This window comes from Drosophila miranda, chromosome 3, assembly GCF_003369915.1.
Source record: "Drosophila miranda strain MSH22 chromosome 3, D.miranda_PacBio2.1, whole genome shotgun sequence".
Taxonomy (NCBI): Eukaryota; Metazoa; Arthropoda; class Insecta; order Diptera; family Drosophilidae; genus Drosophila; species Drosophila miranda.
In genome coordinates, this window is record NC_046676.1 from 17,890,274 (window position 1) to 17,912,077 (window position 21,804).

Here is a 21,804-nt window from a genome sequence, read left to right on the forward strand (position 1 = left end):
CATTTCGTGTGTAAATAAATTATACAAATGTTGAAATGACGTCGCAATTTATTCTATTAAATGTCATTGTTTGTGCAGCTACTGTTTAAGGGGCACGGGCACGTAGACCTGTTGACAGGGAACTCCAGCCGCTGCTGTCCAACCATGCTCGGTATCCTTGTAGAAGACGCCGCCAAGAGTCCCATACTTCGACTGCTCTCCCATCACGCGGAATAGGGTGAACACCTCGTGATAGATCTTGTAAAAGATCACTGAAGAAACGATATGAAATTTTGAGTTGAGTTAAGGGATGTATCATTTCCGCGACGAGCTTACCCAGAACGAGCGTGAATACCAGAAGGCACAACAAAAAGGTGGACAGATCAATGAAGAGGCCCACGGTGGCATAGAAGATACCCACATACAGGCCAAAACCAAAGATCAAGCCATGGAATATCAACCAGGGATACATCAGACAGCTCATATCCTTAGACGAGGAGGATGAGAAAAGGTCAAGAAAACGGATGTTATTCGGGCATTAGCATTTCCTCTTACCCGAGCCACGCCAATGAGCAGCAGTAGGCTGACGGCCGCGTTGATCAACGACAGTCCATATGCGCAATAGCTAAAGATGGTCAACACTGCAAGGAGCCGGAAACGGAGGCGTCAGAGGAGAAGGATTGTCAATGGGTTCAACTCACGATTCATCAGAAACTGGTGCTCGTTGGCCGCGGCAATGCTGAGGAGCGCTTGCTTTAGCATCAGTCCGATATTCGGGTGCATGTGGAGGGTCAGCATGGAGCTGCCCAGGGTCACGAAGGATATGATCACCCCCAGCCAGCCCAGGATGATGACGTTGTACTTGAGATTCTGGCACTGCACGTACGAGATACCAGTGCCGCATGCAATACTGCCCTGGTGATTACGCCCCATGATTATCGTCGAGAGTCGATTGTGTGGTGCGTTCCCAATTGTGTTTTGTGTTCAGTGTAGTTCTTTTTTTTTTTTTGTTTTGTTTCTTTTTTGCTGTAGTGTATGCTGCTTCATGTGTTAACAATAGAACAAACTACGATGAACTGAATAGAGAACAACCTTTGGCTCTACACTGACAAGGCGAGAGAGACCCGAAACAGCAAAGGCCTGCTAGGAGAACAGTTCGTATTCGTACACTCGTACAATAGGTGGGTAGCATATGTTTTATTATGCTAATCCCGAATTAGAAAGTTACTTCATAAATGGATGGGCTGGCTCCCCCCTTTGGGGTCAGTGGTTCGCCTTTGTCTGACTCTGGAACGCACCTCCAGCCGTGTGGTGTTCCCATTCCAAGAGATGGCGAGATGCCAGCGGTTGTGGCAATTATGTCGCATAAAATAATTATAACAGACCTGGGGCACATTTCCTGCGTTGCTGGCATCAGCATTTCGTAATAATTAGTAAAGATGAAGAACACAGCACATCAGTAGTGGCAGTGGCAGTGGCATCCACCAGCAGAGCCAAGACAAACCAGAACCAAGATCCAACCTGTTGCTGCGGAAGCATTCGGCGCCCAGTTCGAGTTTGGCCAGCGGCGCGTGCGGTTGTGGCGGCTCCACCTCCCATCTACAGACCATCTAGAGAACCGAGCCCCATCTCGCGGAGAAGTTTTCGGAAAATGTGTGAGTCGTGCGGGCAACATCAATGGCTGCTCGTGGTGGTAAAAGGAAAAGCACTAAGGAAACTGTGCCATCGAGCCAAGTGAATTGGCACACTTCCCATTGGGATGAGTGTTATATAAAGATCCATTAGCTAGTGCGTGCCTGTGCGGACAGGTGACCCCAAAACTCGTATCTCGTTCTCATATCAAGGACACACATCCACAACTCTTTCCCCGTAAAAGCTCTCGGCCGTGAGTCATCCGCGAGACAAGCCCATACCCATACCCATACCCATACCCATACCCATACCCATACCCATACCCATACCCATAACCAGAGACGACACCGAGTAAAAGTGGAGCAGCAGCAGTAATAAGAAATCTAAGTAGAAGAAAGAGCAGAAGACACGGCCAGAAGAGCCGCAGCTACATAAAAGTGAATAAGAAACTGTCATGCTTTCGTTGGCACCCATCCGGAGCTCATGCCAATGGAGATTTAACAGTCCACAAATTGTGTTAAGTGCCTTAACACCCACCAGTAATCATATCTACTCCAAATAGTGAACAGTGAATAGTGACAATGAATCTGCTGGTGTGGCTCCTAGTGCTGCTCCTGCTATCCGGCCACCTCAGCCACGGCCAGGCTAGTGAGTAAGTGCAAGAGTCCCCCAAACTGCCTATTGATGCTGGTCTCCTTCAGATATCCTCAACACGTTGCTGGGCGTGCCCGCGGAGTGTGTGCACCAGAGCGGTATATGGCCCTGTAAGTTGAGCTTCTCCTGCTGGCTGCAGGGCGGCAAGCATGCCAAGGGCTGTGGCAGCAACAAGTGGCTCTTCAGCTGCTGCATCGCCGCCGACCCCCAGCATCCGCATCTATCCCAGTCGCAGCTGCCGCATCCGCACCCGTCGTCTTTGGCGAATCTCATCGATTATGGCCAGCTCAAGATGAGTCTGCAGAGTCTGCCCAAGCGCATCATGTTGCGGCGTCGCGACGACAATGAGCTGCTCAACGTTCAGGTAAGATTTGTGGCTGCCACAGTGACGATTGAGCCTCCTCCAATCCATTACAGCCCGAGTGTGGGGTGCCACGAACTGCTCAGAACACGCTACAGAAGCGTATCATCGGAGGCCGGCCGGCACAGTTCGCCGAGTATCCGTGGCAGGCGCACATCCGCATAGCCGAGTACCAGTGCGGCGGGGTGCTAATCTCGGCCAACATGGTGGCCACGGCTGCTCATTGCATACAGCAGGCGCAGCTGCCGGATATCACCGTGTATCTGGGAGAACTGGATACCCAGGATCTGGGCCACATAAACGAGCCGTTGCCAGTGCAGAAGCACAGCGTAGTGCAAAAGATCATCCATCCGCGCTTTAACTTTCGCATGACGCAGCCAGACCGCTACGATCTGGCTTTGCTGAAGCTGGCCCACCCCACGGCCTTCAGCGAGCACATCCTGCCCATTTGCCTGCCCCATTATCCCATCCGGTTGATCGGACGCAAGGGCCTCATCGCCGGCTGGGGTAAGACCGAGGCACATTTGGGGCATGCGGGCACCAACATGCTGCAGGTGGCCAGCGTCCCGATCATTAGTGAGTAGCTCTTCAGATCTTCAGAATTCCTGACTCCACTCATCATCATCAATATCTGCCATTTGCCATCATATCAGCCACCTTCGACTGCATTCGCTGGCACGAGAGCAAGCAAATAAATGTGGAAATCAAGGCGGAAATGTTCTGTGCCGGACACTCGGATGGCCACATGGATGCGTGTCTGGGTGAGTGAGTGGGGCAAGCAGAACAAGCAAGATATTCAAGTTCGTGGTCCTTCACAGGCGATTCCGGAGGTCCGCTGGTGATCAAGGATCGCGGACGATTTGTACTCGTCGGCATCACTAGCGCCGGCTTCGGCTGTGGCGTCGATCACCAGCCAGGTGCGAGCATTCCACAATAACTTACGATATGATTGGAAAACTAATTGATTGTTCTGTTTTAGGCATATACCACAATGTTCAGAAGACTGTGAGGTGGATACAGGATGTGGTGACACGCAACGAATTGTAGCGAAAGCGCCAGGACTTAGCCCGCGACAAATCTCATTAGTTTATGGCTCGTAGCATTAGGCAGTGGATATGTGCAATCCAAATATGCCAAACCACATAAGAGACACATTTATTTAGTAGATTTAATAAATATTTTTATGTACACTATTTACTATGTAGACTCCTTTCTTCCAATTATGGAACCCACAGCGATGCCTATGCGGGCTTAAGCCGAGCACTTGGGACTCTTTTATAGTGCTGCTCTTCTTCTCCCTCTCTACTGAGACGAAACCCTCTTTATAGAACAAACGTTGGCTGTGGTTCCCAAAAAGAAATACAGTTGGTTTCAAACAAATTTGATGCACATTATGAGTACAGTTGAGTATGTATTTAGTAATTAGCGATATCAATATGTATTTCATTGTTTGGTTCAACAACAATACTCGGAAAAACATTTGGTGTGGCGTAACATTTTTGGGAGATTTGCCATAGATTTCACTACGATAAATTGTTGTATAAATAGTTTAACATTTAATATAACTGGTGGGGGCGTAGATTAACCAACAATTTACGATAACATACGATTGGCGCCCATTAATAGACGGTGCTGTGTAGACCCATGCGAGCAGCTGCAATGTAGAATCAACGGTTAAGGGATGCACACACTCGTATATGTACTTTTCTGAACTTTGATGAAATGATTGACATTCAATAATCAAATTCGACAGACTCAAAATAGTTGTGTGTGTAATAGTAGGAAGCGAATCATAAATGAGTAGGAAATATAAATAAATTATGTATTTAAAATGAATACTTTCGTATGCTATGCGGGCGCTGTCATGGGACCATTTGTGTGGAGGCCTTTAGAGAGTGGCCTAGACCCAAACATCGATCTGATCGTCGCGACCAGCAGTAGCAGAGATGACAAAAACGGATCAAATGTATTTAAAACTTAGGCCATAGCTTGTTGCGTTTGTAAACTAAAAACAATCATTGAGATAGATTCGAAGGATAGAATAATAGATGGTGCTTTAGCAAGTTACACTGGGCAATGCAAAAAAATCAAACGGGGATGGGCAGCTTCATCATCGTGAGTTCGTCTAGGCAACGGCATCGGTGGCGCATTCCTCCTCGACGGTGATGTACATACCCTCCTCCTCGTAGGCAGAGTCGTGCTTGGCAAGGATTCTCAGAAGCGGACGCAGGCGCAGCCACCATTGCTTCTTTGGTATGCGTTGACTGGCGGAGAAAATTTCGAGAAATTACGCATGAAACAAGTTCCAACATCTGGGGATACTCACTCAAAGTTTGTCTCTCCAATGAGATCGACCAGTGGAGTGAAGCGGTATTGACGCGACACAATGCCCAGCAAAGTGGCGGTGTCAGGAGCCTTGCAGGTGATCTCGCCGTTGGCATTGATGTTCGTCTTGATCTGCTCAGCCAACCAGTCGACGCACTTGGCCGCCATCTTCGTGCCCATGTTGCGGTCGAAGGGTGTGGGCGATCCTCCCTGCTGCATGTGGCCGAGGATGTTCATACGGCAGGTGAAGAGACCCTTGCCTTCCTCCGAGTACAGGCGATAGATGAAGTCTGTGCTATAGTTCTCGCAAGCCTTCTCGTTGCGCAGGATCAGACCTCGAGAAACGCCCTCGGCCATTTTGCTGGCCATGTGGTAGACATCCTGCTGGAGGTCCTTGATGGAGAACTTCTCCTCGTAAATGTACGCGGCATCCGCACCACCGGCCAGACCAGCCAGCGTAGCCAAATAGCCGCAATATCCGCCCATTGTCTCGATAACGAACACACGACGCTTCGTACCCTGGGCCGACTGACGGATACGGTCGCAGATCTCCGTGATTTCATTCAGACCCGTGTCGCAGCCGAGCGAGAACTCTGTGCCGGGCACATTGTTTGAAATCGTCGCGGGTACGACCACGATCGGGATGCAGAACTGTGGATAGTTATCGCGCTGATCGGCGATCTGTCCGGCGGCATGGTAACTCTCGAATCCACCGATGATGAGGAGACCCTGGATCTTGAATTCCTTCAAACGAGCAGCAATCTCTTTGAACTTTCCCTCGGGCAGGGTGCGTTTGGTGCCCAGATAGGCGCCGCCCTGGCCCACCCATCCACTCACATCCGACCTGGAGAGGAGATCGGTTATGCACTCCGCTCAACTCTGTATAGTATCACGTGCAGACTCACCATCCCAATTCACGTACATTGCCAGCAATGAGACCCTCGACACCGTCGTTGATGCCATAGACAACGTCGCCACGATAGATGGCATTGCGCACGAAACTGCGCACGGCCGCGTTCATGCCACAAGAGGGGGCACCAATGTGCATGACCGCTAGCCTGTACCCCTCGATGCCCTTGCCTTCGGCATCGAAGCACTCCTTTGGTGGCTTCAAGCGGGTCAACATCTTGTATGTCTCCAGGTTGCGCTCGAAGGAGCGCCCACGCAGCTTGACGGCATCCGCCCAGCGTTTCTCCTTCATGGCCTTGGCCACTGCCTGAGTGCGCTCCACACACTCCATCAACGGCACACGCACGGCCTGATTGCCATCCAAAGAGATGACCACAGGCACAGAATCCTTAGTGGCCTCCATCAGAGCCAAAGTCGCCTCGGCACCCATGCGGCATGCCTGAAATTGGATCAGATCATGTTAGGGAATGCTTAAGATGGAATGCTCATTCAGATACGAACCAAAATACGATCGAAGGCGCTGGGATTGCCGCCGCGCTGGACATGACCGAGGACCGTGATGCGTGCATCGTGCTTCAAGCGTTCATCGATCACCTTCTTAACATCCTCAGCGGTGATTGGATTTCCCTCACGGTCCATAGCCCCCTCAGCCACGATGACAATGTTCAAACGCTGGCCAGCCGATCGTTCCTGTTTAAAAATCACTATGTATCAGTATTCTATTCATAGAGATAAAGAGGCGTGTTGTGCGCTTAATGTATTTACACATTGATGTACGATTTACATATACCGCAATTTTTTACTTCAAGCTGATGAATACAGTGCGTTTTAAAACTTTTTTTAAGGTTTAAACTAAAGTATTCAATAATTTTGGATTTATTTATGACTTGCATTGATCTAAAAGATTTTATGAAACGCACTACAACAGCTCATATTGTATGTATATGGAGTTTTGTATAAAAAGCACAAGCATAAGCCACTAAAACCAGTGAAAAGTAGACGATAGACATAAGTAGACGATGATTTAGAGTTCGAAATGAGGATGAGTGTTAGTGGAGCCGGGAACGTTAATAGAAACACACAATGAAACATGAAAATAATACAGGAGAGACCAAAGAACCCAATACAATTGAATATACACAAGTTGAAGCTATGGCTTCAAATTAAATTCCAAAAACGAAGTGTTAGAAAGATTTTGGGAGATTCCAACTTAAGACTTTTATAGAGTAAACGCTAAAAAAAACGAATGAAGGTAGGAGGAGGGCAATCAGCCTGACCTGATGGAGTTTGATACTGAGATCGTCCTGCCACGTGACATCCACTGGTTCTTCGGGTATAAACATAAAATCAGCCTCTGTGGCTATAGCCGCGGATATGGCTAAGTAACTAAAAACGAAAAGATTAAACACACAAAAAAAGAAAAAGGAAAATGTTGACAAACGTTGCTGTGAATCGATGAGGGGTGTAGTGGATAAACTTAAGATTATTTACAATGTGATACAGCAGGCGATACGGGATAGGGACAAACGCATACGTTAATTGTGCATAAATCAGAATAATCCAATAGATCAGACCATACCATACAATATATATGGAAAATATCGAGTGTGCAGGAGTTAAAATGGAGCGTAAAATAATAAAATGTCTAACTCCTTCGCGTGTGTCTTTATAACTCACTACTATACTAGTAGGTTTTTGTATCTAGCGAGTGTGCAGGAGATCAAAGAAAGCGAGTGGAAATTATTGTAGTTCAACTTCTTGCCTGGGCCAATTGAGTGCACAGCCTATCTGGCCAATCGACTTTCGGGGGCATTTCCGGAATGAATATGAAATCAGCTTCACTAGACAATCCAGCAACAAGTGCTAAATAACTGCAAATATATATATATATATATGTATACAATTTAGAAAATGTACGTATTAATCATAAAAGGAATTTGGAGATGGGCTGGATCGGATAGGTGGGTTGACGAGTAGTATCCACAGAAAGATCGAGTGATACGAGTATCTTGGAAGGCATTCAATGATGACAGAAATACAGAAATGTGCGAAATGAATGACTGCAACATTCAACAGATCTCTGTTTCCGCTTGCCTGTTCCAACTTAAGCACTAATTTATCGGGCCAATCGGTGGGCGGGGGATATTCAGGGAGAAAGACATAGTCTGCCTCGGATATAACGCCAGCCACCACTGATAAATATCTAGATATTCCAGGATTGACATTAGGAGATATGAATCATCGCGTTGTCCCCAATTAATCACCGCCCCTCTATCTGGAAGAACCCCTAAATTACCGGACCCCTTCTTACCCGCAATGACGACCCATAACCTCCATAATGAAGGTGCGTTGATGTGAGTAGGCCGTGCTTGAAATGGCGTCAATAGCCTCTATGATGCGATGCAGTGCAGAGTCCGTACCAATGGTCATGTCCGTGCCACAGAAATCGTTATCAATAGAGCCGACCTGGAAAAAATCATTTGAATCGTTAGCTAATCATTTCAATTCAGAGTAGATTTCTCCTTCCATACCAATCCCACGATGTGCAACACACTGTTCTTCTCCTGCTGGGAGGCAGTGATGCTGCCATTCTTCACCAGCTCATCCAACAGGCTGGACCACTCCTGACGGAACAGATTAGCGCCGGTAAGGGAGCCGTCACCGCCAATTATCACCAGGTTGGTGATTCCCTTCTGCACCAGGTTGTTGGCGGCCTTGAGGCGGCCAGCACGTTCACGGAAATCCGCACAGCGGGCGGAGCCAATAATAGTGCCGCCGCGATGGATGATGGAGGACACCGAGGCCCAGTTGGCCTCCTGAATATTGTCACCGCCATCTACCATGCCCTGGTAGCCTTCGCGGATGAAGTAGGCCTGTGGATTGAATTATATAGTATATCAACTTTTATCGCGAAGTACCGAGTATCTGTTCTAAGTTATTGCCTAATAAATCGTTGGTTTTCCATAGCTATCATTGCCAAAATAATGACAGACTTCGCTGCGAAGACATAGAGTGGTCCAGGCAATCAGACCATCAAATTTCACTTTCATTGACCCAAAACTATTAAAATGGCCATCAAAATTTATTCTAATCAATTTCAATTACGCACAATTGAAAAAATATTTGCATATTTTTTGGAGCAAAAACTTCGAATTGAAACGAACCAATTGGTCAGATGGAAGATATTTAATCGAAATTTAGAAAACAACAAAAAAGTGAAACAGAAATTAGCCGAAAAAATCGCATGTGAAAGCACCCAAAATAAACTCAATGTCAATGCGCACAGACACATCTGCACACATACACAGACAGCACACAAGTGTGTTACATACACTGCTTAAAAAATTTCTTTGTTAGCCTGATAAAGATTATCTAACGGCTAATCCATTAACTAAGTTCAATGCCTGCGATAAGAATGGTGCACATTGATAATTCGAAGCATTTTACGTAAATTACAGATCGAATTGTTGTTACAGTTGGGGGTGTTGGAGCTTGGGTGTTGGGTGGTGGGTGGTAAAAGTACTTGGCAGAGGTCACTACTCACCTTGCATCCCAAATAGATGGCCATACGCACACATGCACGCACAGCGGCATTCATGCCCTGGGAGTCCCCCCCGCTGGTGAAGACAGCCAGCCCCTTGTCCTTCTGCGAGCCGCGGGCCAGAAAACGTTGATTAATTTCGGAGTTCATGGCGGATTTTCTTTGAATTAATTCTTTGATCAAGTTTTAATTGTGACTGTTAACGTCTTTCTTCGCTACCGGTAGGCGCGTACACACACAGACACACACACACTGGCCCCGAAAACACCCACTGGGAGGGAGATTAGGAGATTGTTATTTTATACACCCTAGAAAGTCCTTTCCTTTTCTCCAATCAGTCCAAAGGCGCAGGAGGGGCGGTGGGGATAAATATTATATCCAAAGAGTTATTAATAAAATAAGTATTCCCCGGTTCCGTTCCGTGCTCTTTATCAGCGAAATTAAACTAACGATGTTTTGCAAAACATCGATACATCACTCAACATCGGTAGCAGCAAAAACATCGGAAAACATCAGTAAACATCGGCAGAAAAACATCGATGCTCGATGCATCGACGGAATTTGTTAATATTTTTTTATATTTTTTGGAATGGGAAGCGATTGCAAAAAGTTAATTTAAAGCTAAGTTTGATCTGGAATATACACACACACATACATAAAAAAGCTGAAACATGCTTTCTAAGGTAAATGTATGTATGTATGTATGCTGTATGTACAGGTTCGATGATAGTCATAAATATGTATGTACGTACGTACATAAAAAAAAATCTCTTAATTCGTTTTTGTTATCTTCGATAGGTTTTGTTTTCATTTTTTTACTTTACATTTAAAAAAAAATGTACATTTTACGTCATTTTGCGACATGACCTTCACTTTAACCCCACGTTTCCACACGCCAAGTGACCTTAGAATAACCTTGCGTCTACACACGTGACCTTAAAATGACCTTGCGTCTAGACACGTTTTTTAAATTTGATTTTTTTTTGACACAGGTTCTTTTTTTTACAAATCCGGAATAATTCCGTAAAACAGGCCCACAGCTTCGCCGTTATAAATATTTTATTTTATTTTTTAAAAACCAGCTGATTTTTTTTGATTTTATTTTTGTTTACAAAAATTTTTCCAAAATTACAATGTCAAATGAAAAACAAGACTCAGAGTTGCCACGTCGCGGTGGTTTTTCTGACAGGGTGGTACCACTGTGAAACTAGTGGAACTAGTTCGTTGCTAATGTGTTTAATTTTATTTCTTATTTTAAATCAAATCAAATATCGAAGCGCGACTGATAAGTCTGATGAAATGTGGGCGTTGTTTGGGTTTACACGGCACTGACTCAAAGATAAGATAAGGTTTATCTCTGCGGATGGTGGGGCGATCACCTTAATGATTTTTCTCGAGTTGTAATGAACGGAAAATAGCGCTCTGGACTCGTTTTGTTTACGTTCAACGCACAGGCAAGTGTGCGTGTGAAGAACAGCTGTTGCTGCTCAGCTGTGAGTAAAAGCTCTGAGCTTTCTCTTCTAGTGATGAACCACGGGGGCCAGCGGTGTATGCCGGCGGTTATCGTATCTTATTGATTTCTTTTGAAATCGTAACGGAACGTAAAAGCTAAAATGAATAATTCAACTTACATAGAGATTGCGGTTTCTGGGACCGTATTTGTAAACTTCCTTGATCCTTTCCAAGTGTAACTCCGGTGCTGCTTCTAGTTTCTCAGATGAAATATTTAGTTTTTTGGTCTCTCCGAGGACGCTTTTATTCATTTTCCCATCGACAGAATTCTGTAGGTTGATACTCACTATATCCATAACTGATTCAGTAAGAATATGTTGCCCGTCCATTTTACATATCTTTAATGCAGACGAACACGGAGTTTTCATTTGAATGGCACATGGGTTCTGATTTTGAACGTTGATTGGCATCGCCTCATGGTCCATCCCCCTGGCTCCACTCAGGATCGATATCACTTGAGATGGGCTTTCGCAAAAATAGCGGTAATACAATTCAGTATTGTGTTCCCGAAGAGCTATCAAAAACTCGTACTTCCTCTCAAAGCTTTTGGTCTTTTTCAAATATGTCTTGATATCAGTCAGATCCTTGTGGAAGCCATCGCCTTGGTCTTTACTACAGCTATGTATCCATCGACGGTAGGACGTTGCTTGGCTCAACTAGATAAAACGTTATCAATACGATAATCTTACTAAAAAAAAAAGTGGGTGGTTCTCACCTTGAACCTTTGGTGAAGTGTTTGGCCCATCCGATTTTCGGAAATCTTGGATAAATTTAAATAGCAAGGATGAGGCTTTGGTATCCGCTCATTGCAGCCACAAATACTGCAAACGGATATCGATACCCATTATATTGTTAGAGAAGACTTGATTTGCAATCATACCTTTTTTGGAATTTAGCTAATACTCGAAATTTGTTTAAATGCATGCCACCAATTCAGCTAACGATTATATTTCAAAAGCATACATCGATCTGCATAGATAATTCTTAGAATATGGCGCGTTTTATTCACTTATTACTTTTTTATATGTTTTTCTTTAGGCATTGTACCAGAAAAGTTTAATTTTTGTTGTTGTATTTTACGAGTTTATGTATTGTTTGACACTTAATGTAGATGAGCTCTAGATGGGGATTGAAATTACATGGTACGAGTATATCAGACTGTTTGTTTATCGGTGTTTTATCACCTTTCGCTTAAGATCGCTCCCACATTATTCCAAATGAAAACAAAGAGTCTGTTTAGTTGGTTTTTTTTTATGATTTATTTATTTAATTTTTTTTGTTTTTTTTTTGTTGGTAATTAAGAAACTGTAATTTCAATAAACTTAAACTTTCCACTCATACATCAATCTTTGCCTCTATTATATGCATACAATTTACGTCTACACCTGGTTTTCCGTCTGGTTGTCATTTACTCTCTTTTACTCTGTTGTTTTTGTCGTTTGTTTCATTTATGTATGTATTGCAGTTACATTATATTATTATTTTCTTGTAATTCGACTTATTAGCGTTGCGGCAAAAAAGTGTTTGTTTTTTTTTATCATGTTTTAAATATATATTTTTTATGCCTCACATTCATAATATAGCGATAAATTCAATTGCGAAAATATACATTTACTTTTATCATACACACACATGTATATGCAGTTGCACATATGTATATGGAAATATATACATACACACAAGTATATAATGCTCAGTATGTTTACCATTCTGTTCTTGTTGTTTTGGACAATAAGATATATATATTTATATATAGTATATTTTTGCATTTTAAATTTTTCTTTCGTTTTAATACACATGCAATGTTTTCTTTTATGGAAATTAAAAATTTGAATAGATTTCGTTTACAATATTTATGTATTTTGATTTGTATTTGGTTTTTAGTTCATTTTGTTCAAATATTTCCATTGTTAATGTGTAGCCTGCGTTCGCCAAAAGTTAGTAACCTTTCGAAAGCTTGGAAGTCGAAAATTGCTAGTAAAATTAATAAAACCGAAAATCGAGAAAGAATTCTTTGATATTAGGAACAATTGATGGCTGTTTTCTTATAAAAAAGAGTTAAAGTAGTTTGGGATAGTCCCATAGAAGCCCTAAAAAGAGTATAAACCCTTGTGCAACCCTTGCGCACAATAAAACTCGTGCCTAAAGCCATGTTGCACAGTGTGAAAATTATAATGACTTCGTTCGCATTCTAGTTGTTTTTTAATTTTCATTTTTTAGCTGGCCGAATAATTGGATATCCCTTCATTCGCAAGTTTTCTCTACAGAGAGTTGGATATATGTATGTATGCATGTATTATATGAGTTTTATGCTTTTCACAATTATTGTATAATACCAAGAGAAGACAACGAGGAAATTTGTAATTGTATTTTTTTAACCTTTTGTTTATATGTAAGACATGTATAAAAAATAGCAATGAACAACTATATTTTATTCTGTATTTCTCTCAATCTCACTTTCCTTTAACAGATACGGTCCCCGTTTCGGTACGGCCGCCCCCCCCTCCCAGTGTGGAAATGGGGGATCGATCATTCCAAAACCAAGTTCCTCACATGCATTATAAATGCAACCCTGTGTTTGCTGTGTCTATGTGTGTGTCTGTCTGTGTGTGTGTTTGGGTGGATGGATGGGGGAACTTAGCAACTTAAAGAAAATTTCAAATAAAATGTAAAACAAAAAAAGGGAAATTAGGTTTTTTTTGGTTTTATTTGTTTAGAAAAAGAATTACAAATAATACATAAGTTTCTGTTTTACTTTTGTTTTTCTCATTTGGTTCGCTTGTGGTTGTTGATTCTAGTTTCTGCTTGTTGTTGCTGCCTGACCAAAAATTACATAATTCATTTAGTTTCTTGCAAAAATTTATAAAAACAGAAAACAGAAAATAATCGCTTTAATTTTGTTTTATGTATACAATTAGGAATATTATTGATTGGTTGTTGTTGTTTCAATGAGGAAATTCACACGAGCATCATCGCACTAAAGCACAAAAACCGAGCATGCGTCTGTCTACTGACGCGATGCAGCCCTATCTCTATGTGTGGAATTGTATGCTCAAGCAGTTGCAGTGGATTGGATCATTCATTTGACTCGGATCAGTGGGGTGGGCCTCCTACATGCTACATATACATACAACTATGTATAGGTATATAGGCAAATAAAACCATACGTTTCTGTAGAGCACGCTCTATAATGTTCTAACCACGATCCACGGCTTCAAATGAAAAGCATTCTGCATGTAATTTTGAATTAAATGTTGCATATGATTCCTCTTCCTGCCTGTCTCCTGTTGCTGTCTGCCTGCCTGGTATTATCGTTTCATTTCAATTTGTTGCTTGTGTTTTTGCTTTGCTGTTTGCGTATTGCATTTATATTTGTTTCTCCTTGTTGTTTCTGGTTTTTTGTTTTGTTTTTGTTTGTATTACTGAATAATATTTGCATAGTCAAAAAGGAAACATTTTGCTTAGTTGTTTGGTTAGTTGTCGCCGCCCTCCTGTGGCTCATCGCCATCGCCCTGGGTGTCGGAGGTCCAGAGAGTCAGGTTATCCCTCAACAGTTGCATGATGAGTGTCGAGTCTTTGTATGAGTCCTCGTTGAGTGTGTCCAACTCGGCTATCGCATCATCGAACGCCTGAATCGGGAACAAACAGAATTCATTATTAGTCAGCGTTCTTTTGGGGCGTTCTTCATTAGAGGAAATGTTTGGCAAGGCAAAATCAAGTTGGTAAAACAAAAGCATTTTCAAAGTTGCGTTAGGATCATCAAACATTCACAATTTCTTATCGCTTCACTTAAAAACTCTACTAAACTTGAAAGCGGAATATACAAAACCAAAATAACAAACGAATTTTGACCTTAACATAAAAAAAAGGAGAAAATAAACAAAAATTGTTCACCAGCAAAGGCCGCAGGTAAGTCGGTCGGGTTGGTCGTTAGTTAGATTACAGGCAATGTTTTTTTAAGCATTTCTCATGCGATTCGGTGTAAAGAGAAGGATATATACAGCTTTTCAGGACTAAGTCTGTTGAAAGAAACCATCAAAAATGATTTTTACATCGAACTTGGTACAATTGTATTTCGGTGCGCAGTCTTCTCTCGTTATTCATTTTGGGATCCCATCACACACCTCTCCCATTGTCCTGAAACGCTTTGTTCACGTACATATTGACATATATAGTATATCCTTCAACTTGGCTTGGGGATTAAGCTCTTTTAAATTGTGGTTTTTAGTAATCGCTGGAAATGCTTCTCTCAGAATTTTAGTCACAAAACAACGACAACTTATGCGGGTGTGTGTGTGTGTGTGTGGGTGTGTGGGCGTGTGGTTTGTTTGTGGATTAGTATTGAGGGAAATTAGAATTAGATTCGGAAGCTAGGTTAGAGCAGACTTAAGACAGAGATATGCATAAGTTGAACTGAACCTGTTTAGCTAAATGACAAGCCCTCGCTGGTGAATTGATAATTTCGTAATAGAAGACGGAAAAGTTGAGTGCGAGCCCTAATCTGATTGGATGTGTTGGCTGCATTTTGGTTTTTGCAATATCGAACGCCTCCTGATAGGCTTTTTTCGAGTCCTCAACGACGGCTTAACAATTTACACGATTTTTTTTAATTACAATTATAAAAGAAACGAAACAAATTAAAACAAGTTAGAAAAAAATATTGAAACAGTTTTATATGGATATGGGATAGTTCTTATATGGATAGAGATAGAGAAGTAGAGTTTTTTTTTTGCTTTGCTCGCTTGCCATACATTTCCAATGAAGTTTATTGATTCATTGTTCGTTCAGTTATTAACCTGTTTAGCCAACTGGCAAGCTTTGTCTGGAGAGTTTAAGATCTCATAATAGAAGACTGAGAAGTTAAGGGCCAGACCCAAACGGATTGGATGTGTTGGCTGCATTTTACCCTTGCTAATGTCAAATGCATCCTGGTAAGCGGTTTGCGAGTCATCAACAACAGCTGCATTTTTAAGAATGGAGTTTGGATTGGATTTATATAGATATATATTGCAAATCTTGTGTATATTTTGTATAGGGGCATTAGGTATATAGTACTTTGGTGGGGTCACTGCCCCCGATATACTTACTATTGCGTGCATCTCCTGTGGCAACCTCGGCCAAATACCTGTAATAATCGCCCTTCATCTTCAGATAGAACACCTTGCTCTCGGGATTGCTGGCTTTTGGAATAAGATATTTGTCCAGAAGTCCCTGCAAAACAAAAACGGTAATTTTAATAACTTTTTGAAGATAGACAATGTAAATGTACTTTTAATTAGGCCAAAGAGCTCCCAAGATTATTATAAGCCTGGGCATAGAATTTTCCATTTAAAATTCCATCAAGTACGAGTTGAATTAAGGCTTACATAAGAATATCAATCAACCCCAGAGAAGAGAAGGGAAGGGGGAAATACCAAGCCCAAGGAAAACTCAAGTTCATCCCTGGCCATGGTCTATTTTTTGATCCAAGTATTTATGGGGGAAATACGGGTATTGTATAGGCCAAAGCCACTCTCAGAATGTATGTGGGGGAAAAGTGGAAAATGTTCACTTTAAAAATAGATTTATTGATTGAAACAAATTTGATATTTCACAGGGGAAAGAAAGAAGCGCACAAAACTGTGCTTTCCACGCCAACCACCATACCACACCATACCACACCACACCACAGCCACCCCTAGCCTTAGCCCCAGCCCCACACGCCCGCCCTACCGACCGACCGACAGCTGAGCTCGTTTGGGGCTCTTCTATGCGGTGGATACGGCTGACAGGTTCGAGGCTTTGGCCTACAGACATAGCCATCAATAATTTTAGATGAACAGCACACCGTAAATTGTGTGTATCGACTGCGTGATGTGTGGATAAAAATAATTAGATGGACCAATTACAACCCATAAAACAAGGACAGCCACATGGCGGACGGCTGACAGGCTGTCGGGTCGGGACGGGACGGGACGCGACAGGACGGACGGACTTGCGCAGTCTTTCGAGTGTGTATTACTTACCAAAACTTCATAGCAGATTTCCCGCAGCTCCTTCTCCACACGCTCTCTGTACTCACGGGCAAGCTGTTGTTTTCTAGCAGATGCTTCGGTTTTCTGCTCAATGGAGGAGATGACGCGCCACGATGACCTGGTTGACAAACAGACAGGGTTGTTGGGTTGTAGCGTTGTTGGGTGGGATGGGGACAATAGAAAGAGTTAAGTGTCAGCGTAAAATATTACCATTGATGTATGTTTAAAGACATTAATCAAGTCCCGGTTCGAACGACTTACCTGCGTGCACCGACCACATTTTTGTAGGCAACGGAGAGCAGATTTCTTTCCTCATTTGAGAGTTCGACGCCCGTTTCTGTGACGGACTTCATGGCCTGGGCCATGTCATCGTAGCTACATATATAGAAAATATAGGTTCAGTAAATATTTGAATAAATATACCATAGTGTTCAGTCATTGCTTACCGTTCTGATTGCTCGGCCAGTTTAGCCTTCTGGACCAGTTCTTCCTTATCGACTGTCGACATTTTGTTTGTTTTTTTTTTTCAATTACTTCACAAAACTAAGGATGTATGTGGGGTGTGTCTGTCGTTCACACGGAGTATATATATATATAGATCCCAGAGGAAAAATCAATCAAAGCAACAGGAATACGCCACAAAGTTGTTTTTATTGGCTTTCTGCAAGAACATATTTCAAGTAAACAACAACAAATTCATTAAATTTTATATAAAAATATTTTCGGAATAAAATAAGGAATTCGGTTAAAGATCTCATTGATGAATACTTATATCCATGGACTATGGTTAGATATTGCTTCCTCTCCTTCTACCCAATACACCCAAATTGTGTTACCTGCAACATTTATACAGGGTAAGCCACACATATTTACTTTGTTGTCATGCTTCCGCTGAGAGAAAGTGTCAAGTTTAAAACTTTTGATGACTCACAGAAGGCCAAACGCTGATTGAATGGCTAATTTACAAGGCAAGTACATGGTACACACACGTGCGTCAACCATTTTAAAGCTCAGTTTAGAGTCAGTTAAACAAGACGAATAGTACGAGGACGGACTATCTGACAGGCAGATTTTCAGCGATCGTCTGTGTACGAGAAGTAGATGGAAAAGTCGAAAAGACGTGTAAAACACACGAGTTCGACAACAAAGATAAAAATAAATCATGAATAAAAAAGAATTCTGAGAGAGAGAGGAAGACAAACGGAAAAAAAAATAGAGCAAAGGCGGCTCGCCTCTGTGACTCGTTTGTGAATGTGTTCTCGTGTGTTTTACTATGTATGTATGTGTGTATTTGAGTGTGCCAAAGATAGATATTTATGTCCGTGCATACATATGTATGTATTTACGATACGTACGTTTGATTGCAAGCGAACAGTGACGCACTCCATTATTTGCACAGTAAGCAACCGGCTATGCGAATCATTATTATTCTTAACAAAACAAATTGTGCCAGAATTGCACATCTGACTCACGTAATCCGTTTAGAAAATGTTTCGAGCAAAGCAATAGGATCAAATTGTATCGTAGGATCAATTTTTCGGTTCCGTTTGACAGGAAATCGATTAATTTCCGCCTCTCTGCCTAGAGAAAGCTGGATTCGAATCGAGCACGATGGAGTGAGTGGGAGGGAGGTAGGGAGGTAGGTAAATTGTTCTGTGTGGGGGAATGCATGTGGGCGTTGCTGGTATTTTTAGACAACGGCCACTCTGGATAAAACTTTTTGTTTTCCGTCGAGAGTAAAAAATGGGAGAACCGACAGACGAAGAAGCCTCGACATCAAGCAAAAACGCAGCAGCAATGATTGAAATCACCGGTCAGTACTTTCGATGTTTTACCACCCACTTCAACCCCCCAACAAGCAATCCATCAGTTGGATTTTTGCATTGTGTTCCGGACTACATATGCCGCTAGCTATCGACCGCCAAATCAAAAAGCATTGACCCTTTGTATCAATGCAAACAATATATCCAAGTACATAATATACGAATGTGTGGGTGAGGGACAGAGAGAGACAGGGGAGTAGGTTTGGCGACCAACTCGTTTTTGGGTCAATCGACGTGTTTTTCTAGCACCCTAATTGCCAAAAAATTAAGCGAGGCGTAACGTAATGCTCTCCCGTATATGGGGGTTTCGGTGGAAAGACCTGTGCTTGAATACATAGATTAAAACTTGTCCCGACCACGCAAAACACAAATCTCAGATGATGATCATCATCGAGAAGAGGAAGAATCGGCGCTCACATTGCTCATCCCCATGCATTCCACACGCACGCACACACATGCATTGCATTACAAAAAGTTTTGTGACACACCAGCCGGAGACCGAGGAGCCGCATCGAGCGAAGTCTACAAAAGTGTCGGTCGGCATGGGGCAGACGATGATGACGGCACTTTAAAGACCGCCATACTATGTACATGAGTACTATGTGCGAGAGTGTGAGCGTTCTTGCGCCGGCCCATGAGCCAAGCAACGGTGAATTGTACCCAGCATGCGCAGTAGCTAAAAAGAATAGAAACGTAGAATGTAGAAATTCCTCTACATGTAGACACACAGCAACACGTTCATATGGATGTGTGTGAGGGAAGTTACTAACTTTTGTGGGCAATGTACGAGCATTAGGCTCTTGACGATGGCGGTGGGGTGCTTGGGGCAATCGTGTTTCTAAGTGCGGCGCTACAGAATTATAAAAATATCTGAGAGCAATGAGGAGAGCGAACGCGTACAAAAATACTCTCGCACACACACAAACACCGATAGCCGCATAGGCGGCGAGAGAAAATGTATCTACCACAGTCGGACAAAAGTGTGTTGAGTTCAAAAACACACCTAACCGCGTGTCCCCATCCAAGTTTATATATATGTACGTATATAAACGTATATATGCTGTACATAGTCGGCTATGCCCGCCGCCTACAATTTAACCGAGCTGATGAAAAACGAATCTCACCGCATCACATACATACACCAATACCCTGGCAACTCGGGCACTCTTTTTTTCGCACATATTCACAGGTTCTACGTTTTGCGTAGGATTTTTTTTTGATCGATCCCTTATGGAATGATGCGTAAAAAGGTAGTACTCTTGGTAAAACCATATTTGCGCAGTACGGTATATGTGCACGTACATTCTGCAAAATTTTCCATCATTTCTCGTATTAGTTTTAACCGATTTTACACGTGTTCTGGCATATTTTCCGTTTTATAATTTCAGCATATACGTGCACACATTCGCACCAATATTTCATGTATTTAGTGCACACATACTTTTCGGCCCAACTAAATATTACTTACATTCTCGATTAACTTGAAACGACGACGAACACTACCAACGACCGAATGAAAGCGACGGCAAAGGTTGCACGTCTTTGCCGCTGTATCTGTGCTGCTATGATGTGATTCTGTCATAGTGTGCGACGAGGCACACATACACAGGCGGCGCATGCCCGCCACAAGTGAGCGTATTGCAGCGTTGCCAACCTGACGGTGGCAGTAATGCTGCCAGGTGTGCTCTGCTTTGCGTCAGCCGATGTTAATATTTAAACTTTAAGCATACCAGCCAAGCTTAACTGGGTGTGTATGGGCATGGAACACAATAAAATAAATATATAAATTAAAATGTTGATGCCATGACGCATTAACATCGTCCATCACTGGCGGCGTCAATTGTGCGCAATTTAACTGGCAATTTCGTATTCTATGGATGTTGAAGAGTTTTCGAGAACGATAGTTTCTAGTTTCCCCACAACCTGTTGAAATTTTCAGACGAGGCGGTTATCTGCTCGCAGATTACGTTTTTATCTTAACTTTATGGCCCTGAAGGAGGAACCTAATCGGCAGATGTATACCATTGATAAGAAGCAGCAAATTGCCTTAATTCTAATGTGGCAACCATTGAATTCTCGCTCTGCACAGAGCATATGGACTGGCGAGGCGAGATATCACCTCCACTTATGTTTTAAAGAGTAACTGAATTAAAGTTTTTGTTGCTGGCAACGCTGTTTACTTTTTACTTGTCAATTTACAAAGAACAAGACGAAAAAAATTACGTCATCGGCGTCCTATTCTCTCACATACGTATGCGGTAATTCTACTGGTATTTGGCAATAGTATAGTTGTTAATCACACGTAGCACTTAGGGAACATTGAATTCCCATAGAGCGATCCAATTAGGCAATCAAATCGATAAATATGTACGTATGTGGTTTATAAAAGAAAATTAGGGCCGCCGACAACATGGCGGTCAGAAACCGACCGACGGACGATTCACAAGTTGCATGACTCACTGCTCATTCGCGATATTACAAATATTGGCAAAAGACACTTGTTCCGATGTGCGACAATAATAACTTACACTGTATTATTAATTTGCAAAACTTATTAACAAAATGATATTTATTTCCCACCAGTGTGACCGCGGACTAATCGTTAAAATTTACCGTCCGACCCTCACAAATGTACCAAAATATACCGCCTCATTTTAAAATATACCGTAAATATACTGACGAATTCAAGTTCCATTATACATATTCCACGATTTTGATATTCCGTGGAATATTACTAGCTAGATGGATCTTTCAGCCCTGCCCACATAATTTAATCCGATTAATGAATCAATTTTCTACTTGACTTTTTTATGAAATACTTAAATTTGATTGTTTTTGCCTCAATTTTGGTTCCTCAACTATAATATTGCGACTCGTATGATGCAAAACCGCACTTAGCCCACTTAAGCCCCTATATTTAAATAGTTCAACAACTTGAGGTAAATGGTGGAAAATATTAACGATTGCAAATTCTTCTTGTAGATCCATGCCATCTTTCCTCTGAATTTCAAAAAACACCACGATATCGCTCACTTGAACTGCTCTAAAATTAGT

The 21,804-nt window shown here is 42.5% G+C and overlaps 4 protein-coding genes across 19 annotated transcripts; 1 reads left to right on the forward strand and 3 right to left on the reverse strand.

Moving 5' to 3' along the window:
- Positions 1-30: 30 nt before the first annotated feature.
- Positions 31-1,067, reverse strand: LOC108160902. The gene is made up of 4 exons (XM_017295174.2): positions 681-1,067; positions 535-620; positions 316-466; positions 31-251 (listed from the first exon to the last, which is right to left on the reverse strand). Exons 1-4 carry the CDS (start codon positions 910-912, stop codon positions 79-81), a joined length of 642 nt encoding a protein of 213 aa, XP_017150663.1. The 5' UTR covers positions 913-1,067; the 3' UTR covers positions 31-78.
- Positions 1,068-1,367: 300 nt separating this feature from the next.
- Positions 1,368-3,813, forward strand: LOC117187765 (serine proteinase stubble-like). Its single transcript, XM_033390583.1, has 6 exons — positions 1,368-2,259; positions 2,313-2,629; positions 2,683-3,202; positions 3,280-3,387; positions 3,445-3,543; positions 3,606-3,813. The coding sequence occupies exons 1-6, from the start codon at positions 2,193-2,195 to the stop codon at positions 3,671-3,673; spliced, it is 1,179 nt and encodes a 392-aa protein (XP_033246474.1). The 5' UTR covers positions 1,368-2,192; the 3' UTR covers positions 3,674-3,813.
- A 200-nt stretch (positions 3,814-4,013) lies between these two features.
- On the reverse strand, positions 4,014-11,997 carry LOC108159488 (ATP-dependent 6-phosphofructokinase). Of its 13 annotated transcripts, none has more exons than XR_004472351.1 (12): positions 11,794-11,976; positions 11,629-11,734; positions 11,033-11,569; positions 9,405-9,506; positions 8,392-8,733; positions 8,172-8,326; positions 7,955-8,063; positions 6,362-6,550; positions 5,857-6,299; positions 4,953-5,795; positions 4,695-4,890; positions 4,014-4,631 (listed from the first exon to the last, which is right to left on the reverse strand). XR_004472351.1 is itself a non-coding variant. In XM_033390579.1 (12 exons), exons 1-12 carry the CDS (start codon positions 11,835-11,837, stop codon positions 4,246-4,248), a joined length of 2,994 nt encoding a protein of 997 aa, XP_033246470.1. In that variant the 5' UTR covers positions 11,838-11,978; the 3' UTR covers positions 4,014-4,245. The 13 variants fall into 13 exon arrangements, 11 of the variants coding, with proteins under 11 accessions (XP_033246470.1, XP_017148308.1, XP_017148310.1 ...); XR_004472350.1 differs by having other exon boundaries at positions 4,014-4,280; positions 4,466-4,890; XM_033390579.1 differs by having other exon boundaries at positions 4,014-4,280; positions 4,802-4,890; positions 11,794-11,978.
- A 790-nt stretch (positions 11,998-12,787) lies between these two features.
- LOC108159490 (14-3-3 protein zeta) lies at positions 12,788-21,367 on the reverse strand. Of its 4 annotated transcripts, none has more exons than XM_017292831.2 (8): positions 21,279-21,367; positions 17,374-17,588; positions 17,189-17,302; positions 16,919-17,045; positions 16,001-16,124; positions 15,710-15,873; positions 15,333-15,461; positions 12,788-14,542 (listed from the first exon to the last, which is right to left on the reverse strand). In XM_017292831.2, the coding sequence occupies exons 2-8, from the start codon at positions 17,433-17,435 to the stop codon at positions 14,387-14,389; spliced, it is 876 nt and encodes a 291-aa protein (XP_017148320.1). In that variant the 5' UTR covers positions 17,436-17,588; positions 21,279-21,367; the 3' UTR covers positions 12,788-14,386. The 4 variants fall into 4 exon arrangements, with proteins under 4 accessions (XP_017148320.1, XP_017148319.1, XP_017148322.1 ...); XM_017292830.2 differs by lacking the exon at positions 21,279-21,367 and adding an exon at positions 20,219-20,316; XM_017292833.2 differs by lacking the exons at positions 15,710-15,873; positions 21,279-21,367 and adding an exon at positions 20,219-20,317 and having other exon boundaries at positions 15,333-15,496.
- Positions 21,368-21,804: the final 437 nt, after the last annotated feature.